An 18,612-nucleotide genomic window follows, 5' to 3' on the forward strand; every position below is an offset into this window, starting at 1 on the left:
AAAATTTCCCGTTTGTGAACCCCAGATGGACAAACAGCAACATCTGAGAGCGAGATCGCCAAGACTGCCAGGGATTTCTACTCACGACTTTTCGCCGCCGAAACCATACACGACGGGGCTGTCCGGGAGCTACTGGACGGGGGCCCTACCTTAGAAGTCCCCGAGCGGATCGTCTGGACAGCCCCGTCACCCTGCAGGAGCTCCACACCGCTGTGAAAGGGCTCGCAGCTGGTAAAGCCCCGGGGATTGACGGCCTGCCGGTTGAGTTGTATGCGGCCTTCTGGGATGAGCTTGGCCCTCCACTACTACAATTGTTGACGGAGAGCCTGCAGAAGGGTGAACTCCCACAGAGCTGCAGGAGAGCGGTGGTCTCCCTGCTACCCAAGAAGGGGGACCTGCACCTCGTCGTCGAGAACTGGCGACCCGTGTCCCTCTTTGTGCGCTGACTACAAAATCTTCTCCAAGGTGCTGGCAAACCGTCTCAAGACAGTGCTGGGTCAGCTGATCCTGCCGGAACAGTCGCATTGCATCCTCGGACGGTGCATATACGACAACATCGGTACGGTCAGAGACGTAATCTCCCTTGCACAAGCACACAACATGGACTTAGGCCTCCTCTTCTTAGATCAGGAGAAGGCCTTAGACACAGGGTAAGCCATGAGTACCTGGATAAACTCCTAACGATGCTCGGCTTCGGCCAGGCCTTCATCTGGCACGTTAGGCTCCTGTACTCGGGGGCACATCCAGCCTCTTGAAGATAAACCAGCGGCTCGACGCCCCTTTCCCTGTGACGAGGGGGGTCAGACAGTGATGCCCTTTCTAGGGGCTGCTGTACACCCTGTCCATTGAGCCACTGCTACGCCACCTGAGACGAAATCTGTCTGGCCTCAAAGTCCCGGGACCTAGAACGCAGTCATCAAGCTCTCGGCTTACGCAGACGACGACGTGATGCGTCGTCCTCAACGACGCTCGTGACGCCTCCGCGCTCTGCCAGGCGGTTGCAGTGTACGAGAGGGCCTCCTCCACCAGGGTCACCTGGCCCAAGTGCGAGGCCCCCTCTGTGTTTAGGGCCGCGAGGCGGCGTTCGCTCTGTGCTCCTCCCAGGAGGAGTCATTGATGGGACAATGGAGTCAAGTACCTGGGGGTTTACCTGGGGAAACCACGTGACGTCGCTCTGAACAACTGGACCGAGCTGGCCGATACAATCGAGGCTAAATTACTGACATGGGCACCACGCCTCGCTCCGCAGATGTCATTCAGGGGCCGAGTGCTCGTCGCTAATACCCTGGCTGCATCCGTGCTGTGGCACAAGACCAAGACCCTCCACCCTCCTGCTTGGCTACTCACCAGAGTCAACTGCTCATTCGCGCACTTCGTCTGGCATGGAAAGCACCGGCTCAGGCCGGGCGTTCTCTGCCTGCCGGTGGGCGAGGGCGGCCAGGGGCTGGTGGACATTGCCGCCAGGGTCATGAGTTTCAGGATCATGGCAGTTAGGCGGCTGCTGTACGACCAGGAGGAGCTACCCTGGAAGTCGCCGGCCCTCGCCCTGCTGAGGAATGCAGGGGGGTACCTGGGGTACGGAAAGGAGCTCTTCCTGATAGACCTGAGCCTGGTCGACTACACGAGGCTGCCAGGTTATCACCAGAGCCTCTTGGACATGTGGTGGAGCTTCGAATGGAGCAGAACGCGCGCGCCCTACGACCTCGCGCAGTTCCTGAACGAGCCCTTGTTCTGCAACGGCCAGGGGATCAGAGGAGAGAGGACCCTGGCTCAACGCCTCACATCAGCAGAGCTGCAGACAGTCTTCCACCTCGTGCAGGCCCACCAGCCCAAGTGGAAGACCGCAGCTGAGATCGCCAACACCGCAGGGCTCCGCTCCACGCTCGCTGGGGAGAAGCTGCTGCAGGACGTTGCTCCGCGTCATGAAGGAGCTGCGCCTGAAGCTGGAGGCACTGGGGGATGGTGGCGGCCCTCCCTCCTCTTTCCCGGAGTTGTGCTTCTCTTGCGCACAGCCCCCTGGCCACAGCGACTCCGGCAGGCTACTGAAGCTCCGAGGCTGCAGGAACGTGCCACTCAAGAGTGCCCCAAACACAGCGCTCTACACGTGGCTGTGTCAAAGCGATGCATTGCCGGGACCTGGCCGACCTACCGGACACAAAATGGAGACGCCATTTCTCTCCCCTCATTGCGGCCGCCCCTCAGTGGAAACAAATGTACAAGTCTCCCGTAGTCAAACGCTGCGGTGACCTCCAGTGGAGGTTGGCACACCGCACATTGCCATCTGCCGTGTGGCTCAGCCGAATCTCGCCAGGGGTAACAGACTTGTGCATTTCATGCGGTGCCAGGGAGGATCTGCCCCGCCAGTACTTACACTGCCAGCGGCTCAAACCAATGTTCTGCCTTTTGGGGGACATCTTCAGGAAACTGGGGGTACCCTTCTACAACAGCAGCTTCGTATATGGGGTGCCTTACCTGGCTAACAAGTGTCATAACCTCGCCAACTTCGCCTGTGCTCAGGCGAAGTTGGCGGTGTACAGAACGAGAAAAAAGATGCTGCAAGGTGACACTGACGGCTGCTCTGTGCTGCTTCCAGTGTTCAGGGGCCTGCTTAAGGCGCGGCTCCAGCTGGAGCACGCATACCACACACGTGTCGGTGATGTGCACGTCTTCTTCGAACACTGGGGAGCCAGACAAGCCCTCTGTACCAGCGTGGACGTCTCTCTCTCTGTGTTTGTCTCTGTGTGTGTGTGTCTCTCTCTCTCTGTATACGTGTCTCTCTCCGAGCTTGGTGAGCTATTATGTATTTATTTATTTCTACGTGACTTTACGGAAAGAACCAAAGAGTAAAGAGAACGAATTGGGGAGAGAAGTGGAAAATATAGCAGAGTATGAATATCGTTACCTCTAGCAAATATTGAAAGAGGACCGGAGTGAATATGATTCAAAGGACAGCAAAAGCAGTGCTATCGAAAAACTTACGTAGGTAAAAAATAAAACAACAAAAATCACTACGTTTCGGCCACAACACAAGCGGTGATTTTTTGTTGTTTTATTTTTTACCTACGTGACTTTAACCGAATAGAACCAAAGAGTATGGATCCTTGCAGTCACGAAAGCTTTAAATCTAGAATCGAAAAACTTGGTCACGAAGAGCAACAAACCCGATGTACCCCGAAAGAGAAAGTTTTTAGTCCCTACCTGCTATGATGTATGGAAAAGAAAAAGTGGATGTTTAGTGACAAAGATAATTGAACTACATCTCGCAATGCGTGTGACGAAGCGTACGGAGGCGTGCACGTGGAATAACACCGCGAGACGGAGATAAGCGACATGTGGGTCAGGTAAACGAACGCAAGCCAGAGGCGTTCGTGACTGTTAAAGGAAACACGTGGACTTGGACCTGGGCAAAAAAAAAGGCGATTCTGCATGGGTGGCGGTGTGCAGGCACGAACAAGGAAGACTCTGTGCATTTTTAATAATGGCCGGCGAGAACTGAGGAAGGGCCATGGCCCGAAACGTCGCTCATTATAGATGACCTGACTCTTTTGGGCAAGAGTCATGGTTAGAAGCGGAGCTGAATCTCTCTCCCGATATCTTTTGGAACGCTGGTCGTCTGGTTTTCAAGAGGGGCTTATCTGGCCTAAGGCACTACCACGAGAGTACAAGTGACACCTATTCATAATGACCCGATATCTATGTGCCCTCTATTCCTATCATTTTGTGGACCAAAATGATGATCACGAGGTCAAAACAAGATGAGAGGGATGTGGCGTGAAACAGACAAAAGATCAGGAGCATAGTTCCAGACTGTGTCCACTGATAAATAAACGTCGGTGGTGATGAATTAATGGCAAAAATGGGCAAGACTGGCGATGGAATGGCAACTGCTGTTGCCTGGCCGTGGGCCCTCTGATAGCTGTCCCTGCAGTTGTTTGGTAGACTGTACGTACCATGAGCGGGATGGCACTGTGTATTCTGGAGAATGAGTCAAACAAAGTAAAATCTGAAGGCAAATAAATCATGTTCCGAGGTTGCCTAGAGCTTCCCGCATATCCTCGGCGTTAAAATTTAAAAGGGACACCACGATCTGCATGCGAGGTCTCTTGCTTATGCAGCTCATTGTTTATCGTGACAGCATCAATTCTAGCGTATTATCTTTGCTCACGAGATGGCTTCGCTATTTAACCCCGAGGTTGCCGTGGTCGTTTTTTTTTCAAAAACCCTGATAGAGAAAATGGCTTGTCGAAATTGCCAAATAATTCGTTCATAAGTAATGTACTACTTCTCTAAAATTTTCTGCTCAAAATAATGGAATGTTAATTGAATTTCATTGCATAAGTTTTTTTTGAATTGTTAATAATTCGCCGCCTCTAATTGACTTCCCGATACGGGAGATTACACACTCTAAGCATGTATCAATAGAATGCTCCATTCAGTGGGCAGTGCAATTTTAGATAACACATTCAGCCAACGCATAATTGTAAACGCTACTCGCTCTCATAGGGCTTTCGGCCAGTTTGGCTGCCACGCTCTGATGTGATTGGCCATTACGATACACCTAGTCTGCCTCATTTTGTAGTTAGTATTGGCACAGTGTATGGTCGCCCACAAAAACTCTATCCAGGCTCAAACATGCTTAGTTTCCAAGTTCTCTCTCTCTCTCTCTAATACGTCTGTATGTTGAACTTCTTTCGCATCGTACGTAGCCAACAGTGCTAATCGGAGGTGCGGCGCGAGAACAACAAACTAAACAAAAAATCAGTTCTAAAGTAATTCGTTTTTAATCTAAGCGCATAGCTATAGTGGCTTCCTAATATCGGAAGAAGGAGCGTCCCCAAAGGCTGTAGAAGGGCATCTAAAAGCGCACGATGCGGGGTGGCCAAATTTGTTCGATGTACAGCCATCGCATTTTGCTCCTCTCTCTTTCTTTGGAATAAACCTTCCTCTGTCTCACCCCGCCCTCCCCCCTGCCCCTTCGCCCTGCTTGTTTATTCCGCAATGAATGGTGGCGCCTCTAGTGGCGGCATGGAGTCACGTGTTACCCTTGACGCAAGATGCGAATCGACAAAATATCGCTCGTTTGTTAATCGTTACACGCCTAATACAACGTTCGAACGACAGGCGCTGAAATGCTCTTTGATACCGTGTTCTCTGAATTATAAAACGCCTCGGAATGTAAGACGTAGCATCGAAGTTGTGCCAAGTGTCAAGAAAGTGGCACGTATCTGGTTACAAGCACACGCACACACAATTACCAGATTATAAGACGCACCCCTAATCTTTTGCTTTCGAACACAGGAAAGAAATGCGTCTTATAATCCGGATATTACGGAAATACCAATAAGTCATTAATTAAATTGGTCAAATATTCCAATGGAGCAGGACCCTCTGGCAAAGGAGTCTCGAGACTCGGTGAAGCTTCCCCTGGATAAACAACATTTCATTTGTAAATCACCAGCTTTAAAATTCGCCTTCACTTACGCGTTCAGCATTACAGACAAATTTACAAATGTACAAAGCTCCCCTGTAAAGTCTACACAGGCAGTGACGGGCAAGTGCCGACAGCGAGCACCTATGACGGCCGTAACTGCGCACGTGGTGGTGGTAGCGTCGCCTGCACAACGTCCAGTTGCCTTTGTATCCACGGTGCTGGTACACATATTAAGGTTAAGTTGACCTATGAGAGGCCCAGAACTGGTTCAGATACTCGTTACTGATGTTTTCCGTAAGGTGACAAGCAAACACATTTTACACATACAGACACACGATATCTAAGTAATTGTCATAGTTATAACATAAATACAATTCTGAGAAGCGGGTAATTACGCCACTAATACTTAACGCCTTGGTGGATACAATTTTTGGCCAATTTGCCACAATTACCCGCGACAATTCATTTAAAGTTGATTATGTAAATTAGCCCACTCGTATAACAGCCACGGATAACATTTCTACAATTCGCTCCAAATGTGTTTAGGAGCACACACGCGCACTTATAATAAACGTAAATGTCTTACCCGCTGAGCGCGCTTAAATGGATTCCATCCGATGTCTATCAATTACCAAAAAAAAACACAATTATCGGGAAAATATTTAAAATAAGCACTTTCTAGCTGGCCGATTGTAGATACGGATAAAAAAAAAATGAATACGGTTCGGCTAGCTTTGCTACTCATTCACTCCTACCCCACTCTCCTCCTCCAAACATATCTCGTTCCTCCTCCCGCGACGTGTCTCGCCAAAGCTCGAACACTAAGTCGACCCGACCTCACTGGTTCGCCCGCGGCTGCAACGCGAGACCCAGCTCCGAAGCCGTTGGGATGAGAGTTCGGAGTGTCGCACGTTGGCAGGGCAAATCCGTGCCACCCAGAATTCGCAACTCGGCTTTTAAAATGTTGTCACTTTCTCCAGACTTTCCCTAAACAAAAGCAACCGAAAAAAAACACTCACAGCTCTCTTCCTCTTCTCGGTTTCCACCGCCCCCCCCCCCTTGGCTGAAAGTCACTTCGGCCCATCTGGAGCACAGAAGGAATGCTGCGGATTTTTTTTTACTTCTGGTACAGTTGTGGGGGAAGAGGAGGAGGGGGAATTTCTGGCGGTGAATGTTGCGGTTGGGGGGGGGGGGCAGACAGAAGTTTATATAAGTCCGCACGTCATGTCCACGTGGCTGGCTGCATGGAACGTGCACAACCCAGCTTTGTCGATCCACTGCTGGATGAGGGCCTGTACCTACCCACCCCATGCAATGTGTCTGTGTGTGTGTGTGTTTGTGCTATGTGGGTTAGTTGTAGCGCGCTGCGGCGACGAACCCGGCGACCCGAGTTCTATTCCCGCTCACAGCCAAAACCAGTGACAATTATCGGAACCGGCCCTGGGCCTCCGCTAGGTGGACTCAGCCTCAAATTAGTACCTGCTGCGATGTGTAAATATCGCCACTGGGGAAACAAAGGCGGTAGGGCGTTGTGCTGGCCACCCACCCTCTCGTGTACCGTTGGGGCCTTCATAGGTGCTACTCGTTAACAGCACTTGGCCCAACAGTCTTTTAAGGCTATATGGGGGGTCTCTGTCTTAGTTGATCGTACATACTGCGGTTGAGTAGGTGAGGCCCCTCTACACTTGCTTTGGTTGATGATGATACGAATATCAATTACAGTCCATTTTCAATCCACCGCTGGATTAAGAACTCCCCACGCCGTGTTGGCCAGCGAGATAGTTTTGACCATACTTCACCACCACGGGTTATTGACGGATCGGTGAGTGGTTGGTTCGGGGGAGTATTATGTAGGGTCTGGATCAGCGTTCTTCAATGCAAGGCCCGCGGAACACTGGCGGCTCCTGGTGGCCTTTAGTGCGGCTCTTAACGTGCAGCCCCCCGACAACACAGCCCCCCCATAATGCTGTCAAACCCAATGGTTTAAAATGCGTGGCAGCCCCTCAGACGGATGATGTCTTATCGGCGAAAGTGCCTCACCCTCCTCTGAAAATTCGCGAAAAACGCTGGTCTAGATGTGTTTTTTTGTACATCAAGTTTGCTCGACTTTCACGTCAGTAACATCATCGGCAGACTCACGGAGTGAGAACCGATGTGGCCCATGGGTCTCTCTCGCGATGCTTACCCGGGTCACCGCGTGACGACATCGCAATGGATCTCATAACAAAGCACGCAGAGCCACGGGGGGAGGGGGGGCACGGCGGCGATCGTACAGATCACGTGCCACCAGTCACAGCAGTGAAAGACAAATCTCAACAACGTTGTCATCCACCATCATCATCAAGTCAACGACGTCACCACAGCGTCCTTGCTTAGATGAGCATCGAGGCTCTGCTCATCTGCTGTGTACAGCCCTGGGCGAGTGATGCGATGTCCACATTCCTATGACGGGGGCGAGGCTATCCTTAAGGCAACCAAAGTTACTTCCCCACAGAGAGGTACCAAAGTTATCGACCCCCCCCCACCCAAGGAATAATGTAAACTATCAGCACACCCCCCACCCAAGGAATTATGTAAACTATCAGCACATCATTATCAGCCACGATCAATTACTGAATACATTTCAACCACTCTCAATCCACTGCTGGATGAAAACCCCCCCACCCCCCATTGTTTTATCACCCATAGAGAGTTTTTATTAACCATATTTCATCCAGCTGGTCAGTGTGGGTTGCTGAAGAGGTGGGGGATGGCGAGAGATCAGGACTGATATAATTTGCCTCTGATGCTAGCCGTGGCCAGAAATTGAAATCGGGACGCCAGGTGAATCGTGGAAAGTGCTAAGCACCGCACAGCGCCGCTCTGTTGCATGGCCCCATGCACGGTTGGAAGGACACTGAGAGACAGGCAGAGGAACACAACGCAAACTGTTTCGTAAAGTAAGTGGGCTTTGGTAGGATACATCATGGCTAGAAGGGGTGATGGCCGACGAACAAGAGTGGCGCATACGAGTTAGATTCCTGGCCGTGGAAAATGTTAGCGGCAAGTGATATCTGAACCGGCCCAGCGTAAAAAAAACACCCGTTGCACCAATATCCATTGATCGCCGGTGTGATGTATGGTCAAACTACCCACGTGACCAACATAGCATGGGGAGGGCTTCATGCAGAAATGGATTGACTAGGGTCTGTGAAATATCAGTATTTCCGCTTTGTGAAGTTAAATTCCTTTTGTTTAGCTGGCACTGCGAAGTGATGTTTTGCCAAATTTCACCCGAATTTATATAACCATCTTCCATTATAACCTTGGGCATGATAGCCTGTGCCTATAGCCACGAAAGAATGAACCTATTGTCTGAGTGGTGCCGAGATGTGTACATTTATCGATGAGCATTGATTTTTAACGCTCACAATCTGTACCATCGGATCGACACGTTTAAGAAGATAAGTTTTATAAAGCCATGTATTGCATGTAATGACTGTAATCCCTGCAGCCACTAGAGCAGTGGTTCTTAACCTTTTTCTGCAGCCTGCACCCCTTTTGTTCTCAGAAAGGGCATCTCGCACCCCAGCGGGAACGTGCACCCCAGGTTAAGAGCCACTGCACTATAGGCTGCTACACCCATGACAATGTATCGAATTGTCAGCAAAGAGAGAGGCAGGGGGAGGGGGGCATCCATAAACTTATATTGAAGTTAAGTCGCGTAGGTAAAAAATAAATAAAATTTAATAAAATAAAACAAAAATTAAAACAACTAAATTGTTTTATTTTATTTAACTTTTACCTACGTGACTTTACCGAAAGAACCAAAGAGTATGGATCATTGCAGTCACGAAAACTTCAAATCTAGAATTATATTGAAGTTACAGACTGTGATGGAGACCCGTAGACTTTTACATAGCCTTATATAAAGTCGCATACTTACATAGAATCCGGCGACTTACATTGAACTTACACTTACACATAACCCAGAGACTTACATGGAGACCTATATACACACACACAAAGAGACCCATACACTTACATAGGATGTGTAGACTTACACAGAACCTAAAGACTTACGCAGAGACCCAATACACAGAACTAACATATGATCTGTATAAGCACAATAAATTCTCAGACTTACATAGAACCCATGAAGCCAAACTTCTGTGTCTGTTTTAAATCAGACATCAAACCCCGGCTCATTATTGAGGAATGTTCAAACCGACCACGTTTTATGAGCAGGGCATGTGCGCTGTGTAAGCGAACGCAGTAGCCCAACTACTCCGTAATAACCAGCAGTGGGCTGGGCCGCGTTGTAAATGTCACGATACAATACGATAGAAAAAAAATCACGATTTGACAATTATCGCGATATCAGTTTTTCTGTAACTTTGCAATTGTATTTCGCATTTGTCTAGATTGTTTGTGTGCACGATGCTTCAAGCAAATGCAGGGCTGCCCCTATACCTTCATATAGTTTTACAAAGAGGCGTCTTTTTTTTTTAAGCGCCGCAATGACGCGAGCGTGGCGTGGTCCATCGAGTGACGGTCGCACACACAGCTTCATTGAATTTCGGAAAAAAAATTAATATAAAAAGTACATCCCGAGCCAGGGCTTTTATATATAAAATGTAGACAACAGCAGTGGATTGACCAAGGGTGACAGTAAAAATATTTTACAGTTGTTCTTAAAGAAGATCTGGCAACTATTTTTTTTTATGAACGGTACACGGGAGTTGTGGGTAGCCAGCATCATACCCGACCGCCTTTGTTTCCCTAATGGCGATGTTTACACACCGCACCAGGAACCCATTTGAAGCAGAGCTGCTCCAAAAACACACGAAAAAGACCCCCCGTATAGCCTTAACAGATTGTTGGGGCAAATGCTGTTAGCGAGCACTAATGAAGGCCGGCACGGCACAAGAGGGGATGTGGGTGGCCAGCATCGTGCCCAGCCGCCTTTGTCTCCCTAGTGGCAATGTTAATACATCGCACCTAGGCTGAGTCGACCTAGGGGAGGCCCAAGACCGGTTCAGATAATCATCCCTGGTATTGGCCGGGAGCGGGAATCGAACTCGGGTCGCCGGGTTCGTACCGCTACACTACCGCTCCCCACACACACACACAGGCAAGCACACCTAAGGGTTATGAGATGCATCCCTAACTTTAGCTTTAGAATACAAACGGAGAAAGGAGCATCATAATATGGAAATTACGGTAACAATTCTACATTTAATTCCGCATAACATTTTAATTCTTCATTACAATGTCCAGCCATCTGTCGATCCAGAAGGCCTTTAACCCAGCAGTAGATTGACAAAATGGCTTGGGTACAAGTAGGATTAGCATGGTACTGAGCATCGCTTTGCAATATCAATTCACATTAAGATTAAGTTAATTTATTACACTATTTACATTCCAGAAACCCGTTGGCTCCCCGTGTCTTGGTTCGGTCCACGTGTTACGTAACTCGACTCTTGAGTCTGTTTCGCACAGCGAATTCAATGGATTGGGAAGGTCAGGGAGGTCTCTTGATCAATAACAATAACCCTGAGACAATCTTAAGAGATGATGGTTATCAGGACCGAAGCATACGGCAGTTCACCACCACACAGCATGTGACCAGGCATCTCGAGATCCAATACTGAGACTAACTCACGAGGTTCACAATCAGACATTGCAAAATATTTAAGACGTACAGTATCTTATCTTATTTTATATCAGTAGAGCGCCCTTACTCAAGGTTCTTAAAATAGTTTTGCAGACGGTGACAGAGTAGAATGATTTTAGATGGCAGGGGCGTGCAAGTGCTGTGGAATGAGTAACTGCTCTAGAAAGAGGGTGTTTAGGGATCACACAAGGGTAGGGGGGGGGGTAATGGGTGGAGGGGCGAGAGGAGAGAAGAGGAAGAGAATGGGCAATGGAGAAGATGTGGGGCATGCTTTATACACAACTCATGCCTCTCAATGTAATCGATCCAAGCAGAGAACACGTGGATTAGAGAACACGCGCAGGTCAAATACCCAATCTATACATCTAAATCAGCTCAAGCTTCCCGTAAATCACGTGACTTATGTGTGGCGACCCGAAATCTGAATTCCCTTGCTTGCTCCTTCCTTCTCTCTCCCTCCCTCTCTCCCTAATCATCCTCTCATCCCTACATCCTGGCCCGCTCATTCCTTCCCTCCCGTCCCTGCTCCCCTTCCTGCCTGGTGCTCATCATTCTCTCCTTCCGCTGCTCATCTTGAGGCGTGCACTCCCCTTTTTTCCGTCTCGGGGATATCCTGTCCCGGCATCCATCCACTTCACCGCTCTGCTTACCCCACTGTCTGCTGCCCTTTTGCTCAACTGACTCTTCCCGTGGCGTGGTTGCCAGGGGCACGACACGTTATTACAACCTTTAAGCAGCATATTGCAATGTTCTGAATCTGAGTCATCTTAAGTCGCAACCCTGTTTTCGTCCCCTCGATGTCTCGTAGGATGTTGGTGGATAGTCTGCTGGTCCTCTTGATGTGCCCAAAGGACTGCAGTTGTCGCCATTTGACGGCGGCTAGGAGTCAATCTGTTTGTCCTGATTGGATGTTAAGGGTGCTCCGTATTATAATCGCCGATTAGAGAAGATATGCAGATCAAATTCATAACTTCCCCTGTTAAGCAAGATAAGTGGGCTTGCGCAGGACAACTCGTGGCTAGAATGGCTGACGGTCGATGGTCAAGGATAGTGATGGAACAGAAGGCGTCGATAGAGGACGTCCACCGAAGAGCAATGGAGCGATGAAATCAGCTCGCCTTCAGGTCATGTTAGTATGTTGAACTTCTTTCGCACCGTACGTAGCCAGACGCGCTAATCGGAGGTGCGGGGGAAGGACAACATACTAAAGGTGGCGTCAACTCGAGGAGGCCTTCATCCAGCAGTGGATTGACCATGGCTGACGATGATAAAGTTTGCCATGCACGGTCCTTTGAACAGATCAAAAGTTAAGTGATTTGTTGCTCAGATGAGCATTAAACTATTGGCGCTCATTTCCTGTTTGCAGCCCTGACCGAGTGGTAAGAATTCCACATTCCTATGTTGGGCGGACGAGTTTTTTACCGACGGACAACTACCATTAACTCGTCTGTAAAGTGGTACCTATATCAAAGAACGTGGAGGGATTATGTGCTGAGTTAACTCCAACCTGGATTTGAACTTGCAGGCTTCCAATTGCATGCTGCTCACTCTACTGCCGAGCCACTTGACCGGTATAGCATTGTACTACACAACCATATTATTATTGTGAATCTGGCTACAGAGGGGTGGGTAGGTGGGCTGGGTAGGGGGGTTTGCAGGGGAGGTTGGGTAGCGGGGGTGAGCAGAGCACAGGGAAGGCTCAGGTGATGGAGTGGATTTATCGTGAGTTTTACATTTTCACATCTAAAATATTTCCCTGGACTCGTCAGTGTTGCGGATCAAGCCCGTGATTGATTAGAACACAGGATCTCAGCAGTACCAGCTCAGTGCTTTTGACATGCGGGGCCAGATTAAGTTTGAGGGGGGCCCAGGCCTGTACAGTTTTGGGGGGCTGCTGTTTCTACATTCAGTTACTTCATTTGACTTTTTCAACACAACACCAACGCCTGATAGCAAACATTCCACTGCTATATTTCTCCTCTATTTCAACGCTAAGGTATTAAATGTGATATACGAATTACAAAGCTCAATCAAAGTTAAAGAGAACAAAACTATTAAAATATTGTTGCGTACCAAGTAGTAATTCACACACCACATTGTCTATACATCATAACTTGGACCATTATTGACATGCAATTATACATACGTTTATATTTACTGGAGGGACACTTCCAATCAGAGGTCCTGGGTGCAGATATATTATGGGGTCTTAGGGGGGGGGGGGGGGGTTGGCAATGGGGGTGATTGCCAGACATCATCCCTTGAGATTTCGAAAATTGGTATTTCACTAATATTTACAATGGGAAAACACACGTTGCAATGTGTTTTATATTTTGATGCAGTTATTCACGTGAGGTCCCTTTTGCAAACGATATAAATATCTGCGCCCCCCCCCCCCCCCGGAAGGTTTCTAGAGCCGCCTGTGGCTGCAGACCCTGAAGCTTTGGCGTTAATGTGACCCCGCCGTGTGTACGTTGAACTTCTTTCGCACCGTACGTAGCCGACCGTGCTAATCGGAGATGCGGGGGTGTTAACCCTCTGAGCCGCCTGGTCACGTGGACACGCCACGGAATTGCAGTTTGAGGGACTCAGGTCCCCGGAGTGAAGAAGTGCAAGCGATTTAGCAATCTTCGCGGCACCCAGTCAAGGTCAAAGGCACACCCGGGATCGCCGTGTTCCGACTCACGAATTTCCCATCTCTCACGGCCTCACACCTACCGCACCCCGCAGGACGAATAAGTCAGCAAGAAGACGATGGCCGAGTTCCATAAAATCACTCGCGATTGTGTCAGCGCTCCCGCCAGCACCTTTGAGAGATGCGTATGAACGAACCGTTACGTGTTTTGAAGTAGTTGTTGGGTTTTTGGGGGGCTTCTTTCACTCACCCCTCAATCACAGAAGTATCACGCGGCCTCCCCCTGTCTTTGCACGCAAATGACATGTGTACACAGGGGAGTCTGGCAAAAGTGAACGTGTCGAGGCTGTCATGAGCTTATGACAGCAGTGGTTGTTTTTTTTTAATTCACTGTTCACAATAACTTGGAAATGTTTGAACCATGTTCCAAAAGTGAATTCTAACTTTGCGGGAATTATCTCTCACATTGTACAATCGGATTACAACATCGCACCGGGGTTGCATTGAAGTTTCGAAACTAAAAGTTCTTAATAAGCTTTGGGATTCCCAACTTAGCGTGACTTTGATTCTGAAATGTGTTAAATTATTACTACCGTTATATAAAGCGAATCGTCAATCCCGTGGCGCAGGAATACCTCCCCGTGGGAGGTTATTTTACCATGCTTCACTACACTGATCAGTGTGGGTTGAAGGATCGATGCAGAACTTGGTCTGATACGAATCGCCGCTGATGTTAATTGTGGCCGGGCTGCTTTCGGCCAAGCGCTTTCTCATTCCCCACGTCACACTGTGTCAGTCGTGCGTGAGACTGGTGTGAGCGTACTTCACCACGCTGGTCGGTGTGGGTTGATGAAGGGAGGGAGCCCAGCATCGGTTCAGATGCAACTCACCGCTCCTGGTTCGCCATGGTGCGGAATCGAACTCGGATCGGTAGGTGTCTAGTCCAGTGCCCTAACTGCTGCGCCACGGCTCCATCCCTCTTACTAGTGATTATTAGGAATATAGTTATGCTTGTTTATGCAAGAAACCTTCACAGAGTCTGATTACTCTTTTTTCACGAGGGCTATGCCAAGTTTTTTTTACAGGATGGGGCGATGTTTTCTGCTATGTAAAATCGAAATGTAATAATTTGCGGGCATTTTTTGTATTTGTCAAGTTTGGACCATGACGTCAGCACACAATGGCTTACTCTTGCGAATGGCGTCAGGGGATCTATACATATATAAATAAATGAGTGAATGACCGACAAACATCAGCAATTACCACGTGGGTAGGTAAGATATGCCATCTCACAGACGTTGCATCACATGCGATGTAAAACCATCTCATTTTCACCCACTGAGCTCCTAGACTTTCTAGGAGGTAGAAATGCAATGTCTCCTTCATTTTCTTGTCTTCCCAAGTAAAACATCAACATGTATTTTTTACATAACCTGTCGACCCTATGGCCTTCTGCTAGTGCACAACTTCAGCAGCCTACTTTATATTTGAGACGAGACACAGATATACGTATGAAAGAAATATATTATAATCCACTTGCGTGATCATTATTATTTTGTTTCAAGTATCCTTTTATAATTGTGCGTTGACCTAGAACCCGTGTCTAAGAGAGAGGGTCCTTGCCCATGCCATTTGGCAGTTCTCCAGCATTTATTCGAGCAGACCTGACTGTTGATGAGACACTGGATGTCCAAAAACTGTCCTTGTGCCTTGCCCGTCTTCAAACAATTCTACTGAAATGAGGCACTCTCAGAAGGCCTTGTGGTTGATGGGATGCGCAAAAAGAAAGTTTATTTGTCACGCGGAGAGCCATATGCTGATTGTGTTATGTAATGTCATCCACAACGACGCTAATGGTTACAGACGGAGGCAACACAGCTGCCTTTGGGAGGGGGGGGGGCTTGGGTTTTTGTTGCCAGCCCCTCACCGTTGGCCCTTGCCGCTCAAGGCACGGAGTTCATCTGCACGTCACTGAATGCGGCTTATTGTGACCACAGCACTACAAAATCAACGGTACGGACAGAAGAGGACATTTCGCCTCCTCTTTGCACAGTAGCCTTGAGCCGTTCGGCGTGTGAGTGCGGTAATGTTGAGCGCGTTATTGAACTGAACGCGCGGGGAGTCCCAAATAGAGTGCAGCGGGTTTAACAGTCTCTCGGTTTTTTTACGATAATCGTCATATCGTGAAATTTGATATCGTACCTTGAACGATGATGTCGCAGCACGCGCAAACAGTCCGTGAGCCGAGACCCAGGGGTTGGCAAGCCTGCGGAGCCGCATGTGGCTCTATAAGGACCACTTCTTGGCGTTATTCGCGTGCATTGCGGCTCTTGAAATAGAGGGGTTTTTTTAATACAGAATTTGTAAAAAAAAGATATAGGCTCGCTATGTTATTTTGGTTATCGACCCCTGCCGTAGACGGTACCACGTTCTAACATCTCGCTGTGGCCAATACCAGTCAGTGGAAAAATGTGATCATCATTTAAAACGAGAGGGTGGTAATCAAGTCCAGTAACTCGCTCTCATTGGCCATATACATCGAGACATCGGTGATCCTAAAGCGGTACCAAGAAAATACCCGCGCCTCCGATTAGCACGGTTGGCTACGTACGGTGCGAGAGATATTCAGCATTAAGTACGTACGTAGCCCGAGTGCGCCCGTTCTCGTCAGATCTCGGAAGCTAAGCAGGGTGTTTGAGCCTGGGCCGTGCTCTGATGGGCGATAATCACGCACAGCAGGTCGCTAAAGGCCGCAGCGGGAGCTACGTAGTGGGCAGCAGGTGGCAGTGCAGCACACAAAATAAACAGATTGTTGTACAGTCCTACACTCTCACGGATACACGCTCTCTCCACCTTCACCTGCACAGACAAGTGAGCTGACGTATAGTCAAACAAAGCGTAGATGCAAAATGTACGTTTTGGTTTATATGATGCGACTTAAAACGCCAAACCGTAGACCACTTAACTTTGTATTGCGCCAAATATACTGCGGATTTGAAGGCGCTGGATGGGTGTGTTGCATATATAGGCCTTTTTCCATTTTTTGATATTAATGATTTTGCCAATATTTTTTTTTACTATAAACACTCGCGGGGTCGCTGGGAGCACAAACAAACGGACCCCCCCCACCCCCCCCTTTCGAGCAGCTGTCTTGTCACTCTCGCAAAGATAATGACACCCTCCCCTCCCACAAACGGAAAGGGTCAGTCATAAAGTTAAATTAAAAACACACACACGCCCCCCCCCCGGACGAAGGATAACAAACAGGCGTTTCGTTTTGGTAAACTTTTTCATGCTTCTTCTAACAAATGGTAAAAATTCCAAAACTTAGCGACCAAAGATGAAGCTAACATTATCGATCCTCACAGTCACTCCAATTAAAAACCAGGCTACAATCTACATCAGTTATGAATTCAATACTAATGTTATTTTCACCTTTAATAATTTTCTACACGACCTGACCGAAGCATCAGGAAGAATTCTGGCAGTCAGGGTTATTCCTAAGCCAAAACGAATTCTCTAACCTCGGGATATCAGATAATAACAAAAACTCGAGAACAAACAGCACAACCCCAGGATACAGGCGGTGGAACGAAAATTAATAAACCCTAATAAATACGTGGTGATGATAATGTTAAATCACAAATCTGGGGAAACATAAACCAAATAATAATTATGCAGTATTAAACCTGGGGGGCCAGCCAGAAGAGATGAGGCGAGGTGGGTCGATCACGTGACCAAGATAAATGTATCCCAGAGAGAAAGAGAGCCTCCCGGCCGCCTTTGTCTTCCAGCAGCACGTGATAGAATTTGCATACGCATGCAGAGGGCATATCCTCTTAAAAATAAAAATCAAACACCACGATGGAAACACTACTGCAGCATACCTTGAGTCACGTACAGAATCATAACTACAAGTGGTACGGTATCAAGCTATGAGGTAAAATAAATGTTTAACTTCAAAAGCCTCAACACACCCTTAGTGCGAGGCAAAAGACTGTCACACCGGGAGGGAAGAGCAGGGGGGAGAGGACTCGACCGGACATGGGGCACCCCCCTCCTTCCAGATTAATTAGTGCAGAGGGTGAGAAAGAAGGACGCACTCGGGGGCAATCTGGAGCATCTGTTTCCTTTTGATGGCGGTGTTGTATATGTGGGTTATGATGGCTTGAGGAAGGCGACAGGGAACCATGCCTTGATGAAACTCATATTACCTCAATAAATATGACACACACACACACGGACATACGTACAACCCCCCCCCCGCAACACAGAGCGAGATCAAAGAAAGTTCCAGTCCTTTGTGAGAAGGCGAGCCAGAGGAAGAAATTTGGGCATAAAAAGAGAGACAGAACCACACAATCACAGCTACCAGCGGCAGAAAACGGCGACCACCAGCAACCGAAGATGGCCAGCTACCGAAGATAACAGCCAGCCACCGACGCAGGAGATCACCACCGACACAGAAGAAGCTTGCCACAGAAGAAGACTCGGCAACTCATCCAGGATGGCGAGGCTCGCTGAGTAGCGACATGCTACGCAGTGCGAATTCAGCGCCATCAGAAGAAGTATCGCTCGAAAATCATTCCTCTCTGGGCATCGACTCACAAGAGCCACTGCAGTTCGAGCTAAGCTGACGAGAATTCCAGCATCATCCGCGAGAGAGGGCTGAAAGCTCGTTCGTTGCCATCAACGAACGAAAACATCGTTCATCGCCAGAGAGCCGGAGCCGGAGAGGGCACGCAGTCGCGCTGCCAACGCCACCGAGCACGGGTGCCGGCGGCTTGCCAGCGCACGAGCGACCGAGCATCTCCAGGACGGGCATCGTGCCGACGCAGCTCATGATCCAGCGGCGGAGAGAACCGTCAGCTAACGTCAGACACGCCGAGC

At 48.7% G+C, this 18,612-nt stretch overlaps 1 protein-coding gene across 3 annotated transcripts in view; it reads right to left on the reverse strand.

Annotated features, from left to right (window-relative positions):
• The window catches only part of LOC116946231 (complement C1q tumor necrosis factor-related protein 1-like), a 55,957-nt gene extending 39,299 nt beyond the window's left edge, over window positions 1-16,658 (reverse strand). Inside the window, exon 1 of one of the 3 annotated variants that reach the window (XM_076069906.1) lies at window positions 15,925-16,658. In XM_076069906.1, coding sequence (XP_075926021.1) covers window positions 15,925-16,002 — 78 coding nt within the window. In that variant the 5' untranslated portion in view covers window positions 16,003-16,658. Of the gene's footprint in view, window positions 1-6,017; window positions 6,548-15,924 lie in introns of those variants that run through there. The other 2 variants (XM_076069905.1, XM_032961237.2) reach the window with 2 other exon arrangements.
• Between the last annotated feature and the right edge of the window lie 1,954 nt (window positions 16,659-18,612).

This window comes from Petromyzon marinus, chromosome 26 (genome assembly GCF_048934315.1).
Source record: "Petromyzon marinus isolate PM22_M1 ecotype Great Lakes invasive population chromosome 26, UKy_Petmar_22M1.pri1.0, whole genome shotgun sequence".
NCBI lineage: Eukaryota > Metazoa > Chordata > Hyperoartia > Petromyzontiformes > Petromyzontidae > Petromyzon > Petromyzon marinus.